The sequence below is a fragment of the Corvus moneduloides genome, chromosome 2 (genome assembly GCF_009650955.1).
Source record: "Corvus moneduloides isolate bCorMon1 chromosome 2, bCorMon1.pri, whole genome shotgun sequence".
Taxonomy (NCBI): Eukaryota; Metazoa; Chordata; class Aves; order Passeriformes; family Corvidae; genus Corvus; species Corvus moneduloides.
This window is the reverse complement of record NC_045477.1, coordinates 23,222,975-23,241,418: the sequence shown is the minus strand read 5'-3', so window position 1 is coordinate 23,241,418 and position 18,444 is coordinate 23,222,975. Positions and strand designations below refer to the sequence as shown.

Genomic DNA, 18,444 nt, shown 5'->3' with positions numbered 1-18,444 from the left:
CAGCGCTTTCTTTTGATAATAAGGCTTTTAATTTCAAGCATCCTCCTCGGGTATTGAAATTAGTTACACATGAATTAAGCCTCATAATCCTTCTGTGGAGTGGAACAATGTCACTATTTTCTTGTAGTGAGGGAGGAACTGAGCTCCCAAGAGGCCAAAGCTTTCCGATTTGCTGATGGCTCTCAGAAGCACTGATGCCACAGTTTTTCAGGAGTTGGTGGCCTCAGGTTTCCCACAAGCCTATCCCACACCCAGCCCTCAGCACTTTCACAGAGCCACACAGAAAGATGGATGAAGAGTTAGGGAGCAAATCCTGGTATGGGGGTGGAGGGAATGACTTTTTTTCCCCAGGAAATCATCTGTTTATATCCAATTTTTGAGTCCCACCAGCACAAACACCCAGTGGGTGTTTACAATGCAAACAAAGCACGTGAAAATACACTTTCTTGAAGGATGGAGAGTCACACAAGGAAGAAAATGGCCTCCTACCTGGGTCGTCTTCTTCAGCAAAGGCTACGATGTGGATACCCTCCATGTCATCCTCCTGGAAAAAACACAACTATTACTGATGGGCCAGGGAGGGAGGATGGAGTCTGGGTGGTTGCTGGAGATGAGGAGCAGTGGGATGCCTTCAAAAGGGACAGTTACAAAGGGAGGCTTGACTAGAGCCCCACTGAGACACCAGAAATGGGAGCTGAGGTGAGGCTGAGTCATGAAGGTATTAGGTGCTGAAGGGGGTAGTTTGGGTGGTGTTGTTGAAACTGTTCAGATTAAAATGAGGTGAGCACCATGATGGCAATGGCAAGGGAGCTTTTGATGGTGTGAGGCAAAAGCTTCTCTGCAGAAAAGGTCAAGGTCCCTCTAGCATGAGAATAAAGGCTCCCCCTTCATGCCTGAGGCCACCTACCCTCATAAATTTTCAGCTCCCGGGGAAAGGTTTGCAGGAAACAAGTATCTGCCACCACGCTCAGCCCCAAAACAAGCTCCTTTGTGGCCAGCAAAGGAGGTTTTCTCACAATATGAGAGGCAAGGTGGCTCATTTGGGCCCCTTTTTGGAGGTGAAGGGTCTCTGCTTTAGGTGAGGGTCTCTGTGAACAGTGAGGGAAATTGAGTGGGGGGCTCATTTCGGGGGTCCAGTGAGTGGAAGAGAGAAATTACAGCCTGGTGGATTACTTTTCTCCATGAAATATGTGAGTAATGATATTGGCAAAGGCCAATGGATCTGCTGGCCGGTTCATCATCCGCCTGCTATGAATGTCATCTCTGAATTATCCCATGGACCGGTTTCGCCTTCCTCACCCACCGTCAGTCTCGGCTTCCATTTCAATTGGTATTAATGCAAGAAAAAATTCCCATCTAAATGCTAATTTCTTTTCCCTTCTGAGCCCAGAGGTGACAAAGCCACCAACAAAAACTGAAAGGGAAAAAAACCCCTGAAAGATTAAGTGGAAAACATTATCTTTAAAAACAATAGCGGATGCTGAACCTTTGTGGATGTCTTCAGGGAATATGTTTTCACCAGGACATTCTAGGCAGATTTACTTGGGATTCAGACCACTTGCAGCTGGCAAAATTCACACTGTTGCTTTTTCTACGTATTTGCTAGCATAATTGCTATTTTATTTATTTTGTCAGACAGCAAAATAAAAAGTTTATATCTATATGCCATATATAATTACATGTATATACCTCTATAATGCAGCTCTATTCTGGCCTACAAAGCAGCAAACAAAACTGGAGTAACTCCAGTGAAGGCACTGAGGATGTTGTGAACTTGCAGTGAGATCAGAATCCAGCCCCCTGTCTTCTGTAGTTATGAGCCCACTGCTCATCGCAAAGGCAAGCTCTGTATTCCCAGGCTGCTGATTAAACAAGCATCCCACCACTGGGAGTTCACACTTTTTAGAATATGTTCAGCATGAAAGTGAAACCAGTGCATGTGAAATTTGGATCTCACTGAAGCTCCATTAAAAACCTTGGAGGGTCTTCGATGGATCTTGGAAGCTGTGTTCTATACAGAATCTGTATTTCAAAACAAAATGAAAAGCTATCATGCCTAAGTGACTCATAACTCCTGGTTCAGTTTTATTACCTCTTGCCTTGCTGTATTAAAGGCTCCCAAGGTTTTTGCCACTTTGGAGTCCCGCAATGTTTCATGTTACACAGCCAAGAAGGGGACATCTGAATGCTGTTATAAATGTGTTGAGCCTTTTGGAAGAATGACTGCATCTTCCTTAATGTCTGTAAAGCACCTGTTCAGCTTTGTTTTTCAGCGTTCATCTGGCCCTTGAGGGCCCCTGACCAGCTTTTAACATCATATTCATTCACAGTGAAGGGATAACTTGTTATACACACTTTTCTTTTCATTTTCACCCTTCCCTTCTTCCCCACCCTTGCAGACCACAAGAGTCCTCTGTGTGTGATAGGGGACACAATGCTGGTTAGTTCCTCACAGTTGCTGATTTGCATCTTGCTTGCATCCCAAGAAGTGCAACCAATGCACTATCTGCTTTGAAATTTATATAATCAACTGTACTACCTGCCTTCACTTGCATTTTGAATTGTACAGTGGCCCTGGTACTTTTACAAGGACATGTAGTGACAGGATGAGGGAGAATGGCTTTAAACTGAATGAGGGTAGATTTAGACAGGATGTTAGGAAGCAATTCTTTACTGTGAGGTTGGTGAGACTCTTGAACAGGATTCCCAGAGAAGTTGTGGATGCCCCATCCCTGGAAATGTTCAGGGTCAGGTCAGATGGGGCTTTGAGGAACCTGGTCTAGTGGAAGGTGTCCCTGCCACAGCAGAGAGGTTGGAACTACATGATCTTTAAGCTCCCTTTGAACCCAAACCAGTCTATGAATCTGTGAGTTTCCATGGGACATCTGCACGATCTCTGTAGCTCACCCAGCAAGCAGGCCACAGAAATCCCCCCACCACCAGCACTGAGGACGTTTAACTGAGATGGAGCATCCTTGGGCAGGATCACTACCCAGGCCCAACACCTGCCTGGCACACTGCTTAGCTTTCCCTCTTCCCTCTGTGGAGCAACAGGAGCTGGCCTGCTCTGCTGCACAAAGCATTTGAGCACACTGTTTGAACTCAGGCACTAGGCATCACAGCCAAGGCTTTTCCTTTTTCCTGGAAGAGAGACAGCAGCTTTGCAAGGAAGGAAAGGTAATGTTTTGCCCAGCCAGAGGCCAGAACTCTTGAGGGCAGTTTCTTGTTGGGAGGTGGCAGGGGGCACAATGGTTCCTACCACACATGCTTACCCACGTCTCATACATGTCCTCTGGGCGCAGCTTCCTCAAAGTGGCCCTGAAAGGAAGACAGAAACGCTCTTTGAGGACATATCCAGCACTGCCACATGTGACACCATGGCACGTTTGGCTGGTGACTGGAGTCAGCCACCACATGTTGAATGCAAGGATGGGAGCACTGTGGGTCAACTTATGCCTTTATTTATGGTGATAAAAGCCTGCCCCTAGCCCCACTGGAGTCACTGTAGCCACTATTTCTGCTTGGGGAAATGACATACTTCTCTGTACTGGGATGTGCTGATGAATTAGCCTCCACACATGGCAGACAGTTCTGTCTGTGCTGAGAGCATGGGTGACCCATTCATTTTTGTCTTGCAGTCCCTGAGACATTCCTATTAGGCTCTGTCCCCCTTTCTCCTGGTTTCACCCCAGCATAATTTCAGCACAGAAATCCTTCCCACCTCTGCTGAAGCAAAGAAGACAGAATAAACTCTGGGAAGAAAATTTAGATCCTAATCACCATTGACAAGGAAATATAAACCTTAAGACTGGTCAAAGCAATTTTTTTTGAGAAGTAGTCCATAAAGGATAAAAGATAAAGAGCAAATATTTTCTGATAGATTTGAAGCAGGAAGCCTATCAGACAGCCTGGCAGGCTGAGAGTTGACTGGGGTGTTAGAGGGGCACTCAAGAAACACAAGGCCATAACAGACAAGCACAAATCATCCTTTGCACATCTGCTTGCTGTGGTATCAGCTGTTCAGGGAGGATCCCCCAGCGGAGCGGGTCTCCCTGGCTGACCTGCCCCAGAACCTGCTGCAAAGTGAAGTGTCAGTCTATGAGGTTTTGGAACAGATTGGTGGAAGGAGTGGCAGCATGTTGCCAGAACCAGGTGGAATAAGTGAGTCACTTCAGTTTGCCTCGCAACCAGAGCAATGGAAACAAGGGAACATTTTTAGAGGTTCCTAAAGGACCTGAGGAGCCACGGAACCGAGCTGCAGTTAGATCAGAGGAGGGGAATCTCCTGTGGATTAATAACATTGAAAGGTGGAAATGAATAGTCAGTTTTCATGACAGAGGGAATTAACCAATTAAGATTTATAGTATATTCTTTGGCATGATCATATGCATAATGTATTTTCACATAATCTGAAAAAGATGGGAAGTAGGAATATGGCAGCATTTGCTTATCATATCCAATTCTTTGGCAACCAGCAAAGGCCTGACTATGAGTTGATGCAGAGGATCTCCTGAGACTTGAGTATCTGCTTGATAGACAGACATATAGCAAGTAACACACTTGCAGAAAACCAGCCCTGATTGTACAGGTGCAGCAATGGGTTCTAAATTAGCTGTAATTAATTACTGCCTCTCAGGAAATGGGCCCAGGTGTCACAAATTGAGAAAGCATCAGCTCCAAAGGAAAAAGGCCAAAAGAAGATTGCAAACAGTTGGGAAATGCCCAACTGTTTGCAATCTTGCATTATGGCAGTGGACAGCTACACTGTGAACTTCCACAGTGAATTTATGTGTAGTTCTGGTCATCCCATCACAGAAATGATATGGACAACTGAAAAAGGCACATGGAAGCATGGCAGTGGTGAGTGAAGTTATGGAATGACCTCTATTTGATGAAGATTCAATAGGGGAGAATTCTTTATCTTGTGAAAGAGGTGACTGAAGAGGGATTTGGTAGGTATTCTGAAAAATCAGGAATGGTAAAGAAAATGTGAATAGCTTAGAACACGGCCAAGGTTCTAATAACGTCAAGGTAACATTGTGGGTTTGATCCCTGCACAGGCCATTCACGTAAGAGCTGGACTTGATGATCCTTGTGGGTCCCTTCCAGCTCAGAATATTCTGTGATTCTCTCCCTATAGATTACCTTAAGTATTAACCATTGTTCCTCTTAAGACAAGAGTTAGTAGGTGTCCAGAGAAATTATTAGGTAGCAGGTACAAACTAAACAAATAAGAATGGGTTTTTGCTGTAATTCATAATTCAGCTGCTGAACTCATTACAATTTGGTACATTCAGCATCAAAATAGAAATAAAGTAAAAACAACTACAGAAATGGAAGAAATAGCCGCTAAACACAAGATCAGGGATACAATTTTTCACCCAGCAAGTCCTTTCATTGTTGATGGTCCAAAACTAGAGATTATATCAGGTGAATGCATATTATGTATTTAGGCATACTTGTACTTGGCATATAAGACACTTTCCCTAGCTGTTTTCTGGGGAAACTTTTAGAGAAAGGAAACTCAGTGGGAAGGACCTGGCCATACCCACGTGTACTAATCGCTGTGTTGTGACTCTGAATACTTCCCTGTGTTGGAGGGAGTGAGGCAAGGGGGGTTTAGGTAAGTAAGAAAGAGCAGAATTCAGCCCCCGTGTTGCTACATCACAATTGCAGAGAAGTGGGGGTCCAAGCCCAGCATTTTGCATGTGAAAGAGGCATCAGCTCAGAGGACTGTACCATGTAATTTGTATTTGTGCAACTGAGAGTGAAATCTGGGCTAAGATCTTGGAGCGGCAGTGACCACCATGCCCAGATGGACACCCATCTGTGCAGCCTTGGACGAGTCACCCCATGGTGCTGAGCACCAGCTTCCTGACCTTCCATGGAGAGGATGAACTATCTCACCACAGCCTGCAGCTGCCCAGGAAAGTCTCACCTGGGAGGCTGTGCATGAGCTCCTCCTGGGCACCTGCTTCAGCTCCTGTCTTGAGCTCAGCACATACCAGTTTCTATGCAGGGTTAGAGGAAGTGGTAGTGAATCCTGTCTGGGCATAGTAGTGGGAAAGTTGTTTTAGGAAGCGCTGTTTAAGGCATGCCAAAGAGTCTGGATACAGCTGACTAGTGGTAGCTTTTCCCAGTGATGTGATGGGGCTCCTTCAGTGGGATGGAGAGATGCCAGTGGAGCTTTGCATGTCTGAGGAGGGATAGTCCATGACTATGAAGAGAGAAAGTCTGCTGTGTGAGGGGGAGGGGGCCACTGGTCCTCTATACCTTCCTGCAGGGAATATCCTGCTGGGCCCTGTCTACAGGGAACCAGCACATGCCAGCTGCTGAGGTTGCTTCATTTTAGTCTACAGATCATCTCCATGTCTGACTAATTCCAGCCTGTGCCTTTAGGTCCTTTACTGGTGGTAAGGCAGGATGAAGCACTTCTGCTCTGAGAAGCTCAGCACTAACTACTGGGAACATATTGCTGTCACTCCAGGCTTCTTCCCCTGCCATGGCAGGACCTTGGCAGGTTTGGGATTTCAGACATATGATTTTATGGGCTCCTTTTAGTTCTTTTCTGAGCTTTGGCACTTGCAAAATACATGGCCTACCCCCTTGCTTCTACGAAGCACCGCAGAACAACTTTAAATATGTAAGACTTGGGGGCATTCCACTGCAATTTTGTGCTGGTGAGGAGTTTGCTTTATTAGGACAGCATTTAGATGACTGTGTTTAATCAGCCTTCTGGTGCTGCTGCCTGGCAGAAAGAGCTTGGGGGAAAAAGCCATGGGAAGGACTAAGGTCAAGAAGCCTAGGAGGTCAGCAAAGTGAATTGTGGGTACATGGAAGATAGAGGAGCCCTTCATATTTCAGAAAAAGCAGAGAACTGTTTCTGGTGAGTCTCACATTCTGGAGATCATCTCCTGTCTGTGTGAACACAGACCTCCAGCTGAGCCTGATTTGAGATCCCCCTTCTCTATTGATGGCCCTGCTTTCCTCAAACTTGTCTGGTCTCTTGATTATCTGCTGGGAAATGCAGTTTTAGGAGCAACAGGTAGCCTGTGACACTCTCCTGAGAGGTGTTTCTAAGGGTATAAAAATACAGCACCTCCTGGGTAGCTACGCCCTTATACTTAACCCTGTGCTTTTACACTGGATCAGCCTCTCTAGTGACTTCCAGACTATTTTTGGTAGCTGAGTCCCTAAACAACTGCGCAATAAACCTGATTGCAAAAAGCATGAGCATCCACAGCTCCTGCTGAGTTGATCAAACACTGTAGGTGCTCAGCACTGTTCCCACATGAGGCTCAGCATAGCCATAACAGCTGTGGCTTCTTCTCTGTGCCTACAGTCAGCAGGAGCCTCTTAGTCCATTATGGTTCCTCTGAGCTTGGTCTGAGCTCTAGACATATCTGACATCAGGAGAGAGATACACCCATTAGTAAAGCTGTTTTGGGGAAGGAGGGGACTGGACAGGATTGGGATTTGGCTTGAGAGGCCTTGGAGAGGGTCATCTTCTGTACAGACCTAAATTAAAAGCATGGGCAATTAGGGTAAGGATTCCACTCTCCACTGCCTTCCAGCCTCACTGCTTTTTGAGTGAGGACTAACCGGGGAGGAGGAACAGTAGGAGGAGAGAAGCTGTGTTATCCCAGCTCTATTGTGGTGAAATCTGACTTCTGTGCAGGTACTTGCACCTCAGGAAGTAGGAAAAAAACAGCCACAATTTCAAACCTGGGTCAGAAACTCATCAAAAGGTGGTCATCATCCTAATTTTTTTTGAGAGTGATGTGCAAGAGAGACAAGGTCGCAATGACAGACACCTTTACCCACTTCCCTTGTCCAGGAGCACCCTATATGCTACATACCTTCTGTGCTCTCTCACAAAATCAACCAGCTCCTCTTCTGAGTAAGGCTTATCAGGGATGTGAACAGGCTCATCCATAAAGGGTTCATAGAAGTCCACCTCGTTCATCTTTAGGCCTAGCTTCTTGGCAACCTGTTGCAGTGCAGACAGTCACAGGTGAGGGGGCCTGATGTGCCTCTTTGCCTACCCAGAGTCTCCTCTGGTGGCAGAGCTGAGATCAAGGTCCTTGCTCTCTCTCAGAGCATGTGCTCCTAGGGGTGACTCACAAAACATAATGGATCTTTCCTTGTTTAAAAACCCACTGATGCCCCCTACGCTACTGGTATCAAACACTGGGGCAAAGCAAAGCCAGAGTCAAGGGCCTGCAGACCTAGAGGAGCTGGGTTCCAAACCCACATAAGGACCTGCCTCCATCTGGCAGAAATGGCCTTTTATCTTGCGACAGGGCCAAAATATCAATGCAGACACCAACACCCCTGGAACACTGAAAATGAGAAGCTGAAACCAGACAATAAATCTGGGGACATCCTGAGCTCTCAGAAAACAGGTGGTGGCATATGTGAGCTACCATGAAGGTCTGTGGATGCTTACCCCTTTGTCAAAGGTGGCAAAGAATTTGACGTACGGCTGGAAGTGTTCAGCAGCTTCTTCAAATGCTTTGAAATCTGGAAGGAGAAAAGGAGAATGAAGAAGATATTTCACAGATAGCTGGCCACACTCTGATCAGCCCAGAAGGTATTGGAGAAGAACAAATATAAATTACTGCAAATTCCATCAAATGACGGCCCAATGTTTCTTCACTTCCAGGGTTTACAAAGAAGGATGATTCCATGTGGACCAACATGCTGTGCAGTCCCACAGTGTTCAGGAAAGCTGCAGAGCCCAGCATGACACACTTAACTGGGGCTGAAATCAGCAGCCCTGTGAAGCAGGTCCAGGGGTAGTTCAGCCTGGGAAATACATGGAGTTGCTCCAGCATTAAGGATTGCTGCCATTCCCTAAACAGTCACCAAGTGTGATTAGGCATGCTTCTCCTGCTGCAGGAAGATGGGGCAGGAACCAGGTAGGTTTTTACTGTAACTACTATCAGGTCCTCATGCTGGGTTCAGGAAGGATGCTTTCAGCCTGGCAGGAGATTTTACAACAGACATTTCCCACCTTTCTTCCTAGTAGTTATTACTGAACAGTCTTAGGGTCACAGCCCTGCCCAAGCTGCCCTGCAGCCCAGTTTGAGAAAGCTGAAGAGAGAGGTGGGTGGGCTGTTGCATTGCAGCAGACCTGGTGATATGTTGCTTGTTCAGGTAGGAATACCTGTCTTTCTGCTAAAGGCAGGACATGCCAGGGTGGGGTGCACACTGCCAGCATTGCCCCGACAGCAGGGAGAGCACTTGGGGCTGGCAGAGGAGACTGCAGGGCTTGACAGGGAAATTCTCAGGTGAGGATTTCTCTAGGCTTGTGAAAGTTGGGTTTGCCCAGAATGGTCCCTGAGCTGCACATCCCTCAGGGCATGGGACCAGCCTCTTTCTGGTCTTGGGGGTGAGCAAGAGCAGGTCAGTGCCTCTGCCAGGGTGCCCCAAAGGGTCCTGCTTACTGCTGCTGTATAGTTTGCCAAGTTAGTATTTAATAGCGTGTCCCCCTTTCCCTTCCCCTCCTCCCTTTCCTCCCTCCTACTTTGATCCTTTGGGCTCATTGCTCACAAGAAGGGGTGCTTTGCTCCTGTTAGTTGCTCTCTCAGTGTAACTGTAACCTCGGCTGATTTTTGGGTGAGGTAAACTCCCTTTACTACAGGAGCCCCTGGATTATGGCCCTCTTCTCTTACCAGCAGACACCTTGCAGAAGGGTTACCGCTGTCAGTGTAGGAATGCTCATGCATTACACCAGCAGAAACTTGCCTGCAAACCCACTCATCCTCCAGCAATTCTCACTCTGTCACAGGCTGCCATATACCACAACACCCTTCATGTTCATGCAGAACAACCAATGCCTGGCCCCCAGAGCTCCCAGGCAGGCTCCAAGCCCCATGAGGAACACATTTATCTTACGTTCTGAGTCTTCTCCCTTGAAGTAGCCAATGAGTTTAATTTCGTCGTCGATCTGGTCAAAGGCCTGAAGCTCCAGCTTGCTGTTTATGACCTCCACGGGGTCTTCTAGCAACTGCCATGACAAATGCATGTGGTAACGCAGTGATTTGCAGCACCAACCTATGCCTGGCAGGGTGTGTCACAAGCAGCCTAAGCAGGGAGAAAGAGGTCACCCAATTTCTCTGCTGTTGGAAACCCTACTTATTGCTCTCTGCCTTAATGTGAGGAGCCGAGAGAAGCAGGTCACCTTCAAAGGGAGACATTAGTAGGTTCATTGCAGAGGTGGAAGCATCGAGAGGGAGGTGATAGAGGACTGGGTAACCCAAATGGATGCTGAAGGACCTACTGTGATGAGGGATAAGGGGTACCAATTGCAGCTGGCTTCAAGGAGGCCAAGAAGTAAGAAGAACAGTTGAAAGGAGGTGGTATGAGCATTGTGAACTCCTGTGAATGATAGATGTGTGTGTGTATATATATATATATATATACTTTTTTTCAAGTGTCATTTGCTGGAAGAGGTCATTGCAAAGATCTTGCTTTTGAAAAACATTAAAACCAGCATGCTAGAGGGTGGCCAAACAGAGGTTTGGAACAGTAGAAAGTCTGGATGTGAATTTTCCTGGCTGATCCTCCTCCTATACAAAATAGTTTAAACCTATTCTTTGGTCATATACACATCACAGTGTTAATGAGGAAGATGGAAGACCTATCTGGCACTTTAAACTGTCACTGATCCAAACCTTATTTCTCTTTTCCTAACTAGTCACTGCTGGTGAAAAGGTTCAGTCTGATTATTTTGCCCAGCAATTGTGGTATAAATCAAGTGTGTTTTCACTAGAAGAAAAAAAAGCAGGCAAGCCACTGCCTACAGAGGAGTAGAGAACTTCTGTGTTTCTTTTACTTTTCAGATCAGGCTGCCGACCTCACAGATGTTTCTGGTTTTATTTCCTTGCTTTTCCAGGTATTTTCCTTCCTGAGTGGAAAACATAAACCCAGAAACCCTTGCTGTCTTTCTTTTTTTTACAGAACATGCTTTTTCAGTGCCACACTACATGGCATAGCAAGCAAAACCTCATGAAGTCCCTTACAGCTCTGGTATGAGGCTGTGCCTCTGCTGTGTCCCTGCTGTGCCCGCAGCAGCATGTGCAGTTTCCTGCTGCCATAGTGGCCTGAGCCATGGAAACCTGGGATCCCACTGCTGCAGGGTCATGACAAAGCTCTGCCCTGTCTGTGGCGCAGATGCCCATTTCTGTCCCTGAAGCCACTTGCATGTGTTTTGGTCACAATACCCAATGCACTCAGCCACAGACATTGTCATAGGAGATCTGAGGTTCTGGGGATCAGTTTTTCTTCCCTGGCCATGTCTCTCCTTACCAGCAGTCCTGCACCACAGGTGACCGTGTAGGCAACCTGCCACCCTGGGAAACAAACCCTGCCTGCTCCACTGCTCACCTTACCTCCCTTATCTGCATTACTGCACAGCCTCTTACAAAGAGATCCTCACTTCAAAGGAAAGCCAAGCCACTGCAAAATATTTTCATTATAAAGAAAAGACCATGGTTTAAGTCTGTTGCCTCTCCTAGGAATAAAATGTAAATAAAGAGAAGTGCAACATGTAGATGTGGGATTCAGCATCTCTTTTGCATTTAGGCACAAAGGGGAGTACATCATTGTGCCCATGCATGAAATGACCCAAGACCATTTAGGTTTAGGGCCTTTATCTCCTCTCACTCATGGCAGTGCAATTTGGGAAGTTTGCTGAAGAGATCCTGTGTTCCTTGTGTCTAGAAATGGGCAAATAGTTTGCAACATAAACCTTTTTCAATGCACTGAGTTCTTTTTAGTTGCTCTATGACAATCCTACTTCTTGGATATTCTTTTTTTGAAAATAGCTCCTTTAAAAAAAAAGAAAGAAAAAGTGTGAAATATTTTGAAAATGGCAAAGTGTTTGCACATGGGCTTGCTAACTGAGGTGCATGAACAGCAGTCAGTTATCTGGATTGTTGCTGATTTCCATTCAAATACTCCATAAATAGGAAAGAGGGCAGGTTGTCTCTAAGATATAAAAAGGCTAGTGGCATATAAGGGTACCACCTTTCCTGGGAACTCACGGTCAGGCAAGTATTGGGGAAGATGTCAAATGCCATCTATACCAGTGAATAGCAAACAGAGATGAAATTTCAAACAAAGATACACTTGTTTTTTTTTAAAAACTAACTATTTGCAAGGTCTTCTCTGAGAGGTTTTATCTAGCTCCAAGCTTATCCATGCTTACATCCAAGAGGAATTCCACCAAAACATCTGCGGACAGTTCCCCATCAAATTCAATCAACCGCTCGTCCTTAAAGACATAGAGACTTCCCTCTTCAAACAAGCCTGAAAGAAGAAGAGAGGAAACAATACGTGGTTAACATGTTGTAAAAAGAATGTTTAGTGCAGAGTGTCTTGCTTGTTATCCCAGCAATTCCTCCTGGGAAAATGCAATTGCCAGTTTGCTGTGTTGGTCTAATTAGAAACAAGCTGGACAATCCCCTGACTGATGTTTCATGACACAGGAGACAGACTTCAGCCAGAACTGGTGCTCGCTTCTTCCCAAATGCTGAACTTTTCATTCAGGTCACAGTCTGGTCTCAGCTGGAAAAATTCTGCACCAGGAACTTGTTCTAGCTTGGCTGTCTATCTTGCAGTAAATACTGGGCTCTAACTGACAGCTCAGATTTTAACAACCTATCACTATATGGAAAATGGATTTTGATTCAGGTTGTGCTCACTGTCCAGAGAAGGCTGAACTATGTGAACATCACCAGTGACCTGAAAGTGAGCTTCAAACTGTCTGAGGATTAGCTGGCCTTGGCAAAAGGGTTAGGAAGCAATGATAGAGATGCCACAGACCACAGGGTGACAGATTTCAATGCTATATCACTGGACTGAGGGCTGAGTGCCACAGAACCTCGTTGGAGGCTCCAAAATCAACAGCACTGGCCTCCTGCAATGCAGGATGGCAGGGTACCGCAGGCCAAGGAGATTGGTAGTTTGATTCTTCTTGGAGAGAAGCTCTTGTCTTTAGTTTAGCTCCCATTACCACTCACAGCCTCTAATTTAGGGAAGAAAATTACAGTCCACTATGCTTAAACCTTAGGTTTAGTGGTATATTTGTGTACTGTTGCGTTAATGATGTGACACAGTATTTCTGTATTAATTTGTGGGCTAAAATTGAAGGCACTGCCAGCCCCTGGAAGGCAGCTGTGTCCAGGGGTGACAATGCAGCAGCATCCCACCTTTAGAGCAGATTCCCTCTTTTGCTCTGGGGAAAAAACCAGAATGACTGGCACCGAACTGCCAAACCATTGCAAGGCTGTGGCTGCCCCATTTGTTGACAGGGGTCACCGTGTCATGGGGCTGGTGACATTTGGGGGACTGTGTGATTTCCCTGTGTGTTCTGGTTCTGCACTGCTGTGTTGGTCCTGTCTCTGTGTAGGAAGAGCATGAAGTTACTCAATGGCACCTATTTACTGTTTCGGCACAGAAAGCTGTGAACTTACACCCTGCCATCATTACAGCACAAATTGCCTTTCTTTTTTACTTGGTTTGGTTTGTTTTGTTTTGGCAGACCGACCTTTTTTCTGGAATGGTCTTGGCTCATCTCTCTCATTCTCACCCCCACCCCTCCACTTGATGCTGCCTGTGTTGGGGGGGGCAGGTGGGTCAGTGTGCAAGTGCCACCATCATCCTCCCCATCCTCGTAACAAGGATTTGGCTGTCCTCTGTGGGCCTGCCTGTTGGACATCACTCCCACAGTCTCTTCAAGCTGTTCCAGAGATATCAGGCCTGGGACTCACCTAACTTTTTGGCAAGCTTGGCATCCTTCTTGGAGTCCACCATCCCAAAGCCAATGCTCCTGGGCTCCAGGACCTGAGCTGCCAGCTGTGGGAAGAAGCAGAGAGCCCAACATTAGTGGCGTTAACACCGCAGGGTAGCTAAAGGGCATCATGCCCTGCTAACGTGGCATGACAGACACAAGTGACCCATATTCTGCTTTTGAACAACAGCAAAGGGTGGGATGTGTCACATGCTGCCTCTCTGCTGAGATAACCCAGAGGTCACAAGGGTTGGGTTTGTTCCCATTGTGTTGCAGCAGGGAACCTGCTGGCACTACCATCTGCTGTTCACTGCTGCTTGACACTGGCTTTGGGAGAGGACTCCTGATGGAACTGGGGACACCAAAGCAGCGGGTATTTCCGGAAGAAAGTCCTGTGCAACCAACACAGAGCAAAACTTGTTTTCTCTGTGGTGTCTCAGTGGCCTCCTGCAACGCAGTGTGACATGTGGGCACCGTGGACATTTTAACTCTGGAAATGCATGGTGCCAGGCAGCAGTGGGTGCAGGACACTGCAGCACCATGTCTCCTTTTCCTATGAAATGCTTGAAGTCATGCCTCCTGTCCAGGCTTCATTAAGCCCCCAGACCCCGGTCCCCTGTTTTTACTAAAGAAATGCATCTAAGCCCAGCCATGCTCATGTTCACCTTCTCACAGCTTTGCAAAACCACTGCACCCTGTTCCCACCATCTTTGATGAAAGGGCCTCTTGAAGATATCGAGTTCCTGCCTGTTTTGTGAAAATAGATATGTGAGGAAAGGAGAGACGCTCTGCAAGGGCCCCGTGGTGGGAGCGACCCCGGGTGAGACCCTGTGATTTCCAAATTGGCTCCTAGAGATGCAGTGACCCTGGTAAATGGATCCACTTATGCACTGGATGACTGACAGCCCCATCACAAGCATGCTAGAGACCCTACAAGGCAGTAATGATGCTCTGAGAACCACCAAGCAGCTGTAAGAGCCTCCTCCTCCTTCTCCCTTCCTGCTCCACAAATGCCTCTGATGCTGATGGTCTTCTTGCTGTTCCTCCTCCCAGCCCTGCCGGATGGTGGGGGATGATGGAGATGAGGGGTCAGGAGCTTCTGGAGCAGGAATGTCCCTATTAGGGCACAGCTGTCAGTGCTTGGCAGGGAGAGGCTGGAGGGGAGCAGAAGAAAAGCCATGGCCAGAGAGATGGTGGGCTGATTTATGAGGAAGCTCTCCACCCACCCCCACCCCCCCAGCCCCAGCTCATTTTGGCTTCCTCCCCCAGACTCAAAGCCAGTTTGAATGTCACCCAACAGCACTGCCACTGTGGCCACGTGGCCCCTTGGCTCCCCTGCTATAAATAGCTTCCGCCTGTGCCAGGCCTCTGTGAGAGTGAGCAGCGATTATAGCACTGGGGAGCAAAAGTGGTGGGGCAGCCACCTTGCCTGTGCAGCAGGGTGTCATGGGGCCAGCCAGCTTCCTGTGCTGTCAGCCCACAGCCTGTCCCCAAAATTCTGGGGGATGGTGGCAGGCACCCTGGCGATCAGGGCTCAGGGACCTTGCTTGCGCAAGGAGGAGAGATGGAGAATGAAGCTGGTTTCTCCCTTCCACCAATTACACATCCTCAGGCCTGTTCCAAAGCCCTCCAGGAGGAAGAAGACTCCACCGACCACCAGAGCACTGCTGCAGCCTTGACCCCCCTGCAGCCCCCTGCCCTGTTTTCTTTAGGGGTAACTGCCACCGCGGGAGGCAAAAGGGGTGCTTGTGTTACACAGGAAACAGGTGTCTCAGTGCTCTTTCCTTGCTCTTTGCCAGTGCTTTGAAGTGAAGATAAGGCTGCCTGTTCAGGGCTTGAGCTTACAATGGACACTGCCTGAAAGGGGCAGAGCACTGGTTTGTGTTTGCACATCCATTAGTAAGGCCAATAAGGCACTGGTTTGGTTTGGCATCCCATCTGCTGGCTCAGGCCACCTTAGAGTGCCTGAGAGCAGCTGGTACTCCATATAGCAATAAGAGATGGACGCCTCTTGCGAACTCTCTAGACATCTGCAAGTGACTGGTGGTAAGAGAAGTGATTTTCTCTTTCACATTATGGGGATATGCCCTGACTGGACAAAAGTGGAGCCTGTAGGATCATCAGCTTTCTGGGACGTTGTCAGCACATCCCTGCTTGTTGGTGGTTGCGTACACCAGCAAGAGGTTCCTCAGAGTCATTGCTTGAGACTCTGGCTGCTCTGTGACCAGAGGAAGACACAGAAAGCCCAAGGGAAGAAGACTTGTTCAGTCATGTCCAGTCCAGTCCATACGTGATTTAGTTACTTACAGTTATGTCAGCCATGTGCCAAAGTCAGGACAGCTTAAGCCCACTAGTTCTTGACTCTTGCACACGGGAGATGGTTAGGGTTTCTTGTTTGTGTTTGAAGGCCAGAAAAATGCAGAAAAGCTGCAGCACCTGCTACAGACAAGTGGTTGGATGTGAGCAGGGATTGGCAAGAGAGGAGGCATTGATCAGGAGTCATGTATGTCAGCATGCAGCACACACAAGGTAACTCTTTGGAGGGGTGTCGGTGCAGCTGTGTAGCTGTGAGCATGGAAGCTTGCTGGGAAAGAGTAAATGTGTGAAGAAAACGTGGGTGATGTGATGAAAGCCTCTTCATGTGAGACTGGGAGTGCTCAGTAGTCAAACAATGGTCTCAGTAATGCCGGAGGTGTGCCTGTTTGTGTGGCAGGGCTTATGTGACTGTGTCTAGCAAGACTGTCTCCTGGAGGTGCATGTGTGGTAGGTATGAATGTTTGGAGGTGTTCCTCTGAAGAGGCTCATCCCCAGAGATGTGCAACAGTTTGGGCATATAGGAGAGTACTTGTGGATGGTGTGTGAGCATGCCTGAGGGGACAGAGCTGAGAGCTCAGTGGGCAGCCTGCCTCCTCTGCTGGGACCTTCATGCCAATGAGACAATGAGGAGTACAGCCTGTGTTCATCCCCAGAGCAGGGTCTCACAACAGGGAACTCTTTGTGCAATATGAGACTTTTGGGAGCCCTTCCCACTGTGCAGAGCCTGGAGGCAGGAGACTTTGCAGGGTGACTATGTGGGGGCTGGGCGTTGCTCCTGGCCTTGCTTTCCCTGCTTTCCACTGCAGCAGGTGAGTCTAACCTGTGCATAGGTGATGATATATTCCCATACCTGTATTTGAACCCCAAAAGGCAGCAAAATATGGAGTATGCCAGAGGGACAGCAGTCTGGCTAATTGCCCCCTACTCATTACAGCATCAAGCATTTATATATCCCCTTACAGTATTTTCTGATTCCATAATGCTAGTGGGATTTGAATGCAGATAATGTTTCTAATCTTGACAATCCTCTTGGCTCAGGACCTTGGGACAGAGGCATCTGTAATCTAAGAGCACAGCCCCTCCTCCTCCTCCTGCCTTTAAATTCATATTGCTCCAAGTCTTGGCCAGCCTTGCCTTTGTGTCAGCCTCTATCTCAACAGCATATAATTTAGCTTCAACAGCTGCACGGGGACATGGAGGGTAGAAACTGCCCTGGAAGAACTGGACCTAACAGATCATGTAGTCCCTGAGGTAGAGCAGGAGCTTTGGGCAGGCAGAGTTGGCTGAGAGCATGAGCAAAGAGCCCAGTAGCTTGTAAGTTCACGTCCCATGCACATTTTGCAGCCTTATTCTCATGTGCACGAAGTCTTTGCAATGCGTACTTTCTACCCATAAGATCCCAAGCTGTGTCCTGTTCAGCACTGGGAAAAGGAGGTGTGAGTTCAGCAGCACTCCTCCTTTCTCCCATATCCCTCAGGTAATAACCATACTTGAATTTGGGTAAGTGTGAGGGGGTGAATGGCCCTCTGGGGTGTGTGAGAGGTCCAGCCCAAAGTGAAGCTTGAGTACCACCAAGTATGCAAGAACCCTCTCATCCTGGATGGCATCAGCAGTTACGGGCACTCAGAATAATGGACTTGGAAAGGCACAACTCCCTGCCCAATATCTCAGATTCACACCAACTATGCCTATCTGAGCCTAGGTGTGATGCAGGGAAGTTTTGGGAGACTGAAGGAGTACCATAGGGTCATTCTAAAATCCTAGGTTATACAGCTGCAGAAATGTCACTGTCTGCCTGACTGTGCTCCTATTCCAGATGCAGACAGGACTGATTGCGCCAAACCTTGCATTTGGTGTCAGTTTTGCTGCTAAATGGCAGACAAAATCCCTGGAGGGGGTTAAAAATGGGGCAGGGAGGGGTGGCTGTCTCAGCATGGTCAGTTTTCATTGCAAAGTGACATTGTGGCATTCTGGCCTGGATTTTCTTCCCACTTCTCTTAGCACCTGCCCAGAGCTCCCACAGAGACAGTAAGGCTCATCTTCCCCAGCGGCTCAGGCTGGGAGGAAGGGGGCTGGGGGAAGTTGGGTGTCCCTGAAAGCCATCATGAGTAAACTTCTCTTAACCATGGCGAGCCTTCTGTTTTGCTAATTAGCAGTGGAGGGAGAACAAAACTCCAGCAATGCAGGGGGAAGAGCAACAGGAGGTGATGAGGAAACATCCCTCAAGGAATCGACGTTTCTCTGCTGCTTGGCTCCTACTCTCTTTAATGCTGCAGTTGATGCTGGTGGTCAGAACCTGGTTGATGAAATGATGATGGTTTTATATCCCA

At 47.6% G+C, this 18,444-nt stretch overlaps 1 protein-coding gene across 1 annotated transcript in view; it reads right to left on the bottom strand.

Moving 5' to 3' along the window:
- Window positions 1–18,444, bottom strand: part of CASQ2 (calsequestrin 2) — a 39,494-nt gene that overhangs the window by 11,167 nt on the left and 9,883 nt on the right. The window contains exons 2-8 of the mRNA XM_032098488.1: window positions 13,779–13,863; window positions 12,215–12,315; window positions 9,901–10,012; window positions 8,450–8,523; window positions 7,860–7,990; window positions 3,273–3,318; window positions 490–544 (exon numbers count right to left, since the gene is read on the bottom strand). Coding sequence (XP_031954379.1) covers window positions 490–544; window positions 3,273–3,318; window positions 7,860–7,990; window positions 8,450–8,523; window positions 9,901–10,012; window positions 12,215–12,315; window positions 13,779–13,863 — 604 coding nt within the window. The remainder of the gene's footprint in view (window positions 1–489; window positions 545–3,272; window positions 3,319–7,859; window positions 7,991–8,449; window positions 8,524–9,900; window positions 10,013–12,214; window positions 12,316–13,778; window positions 13,864–18,444) is intronic.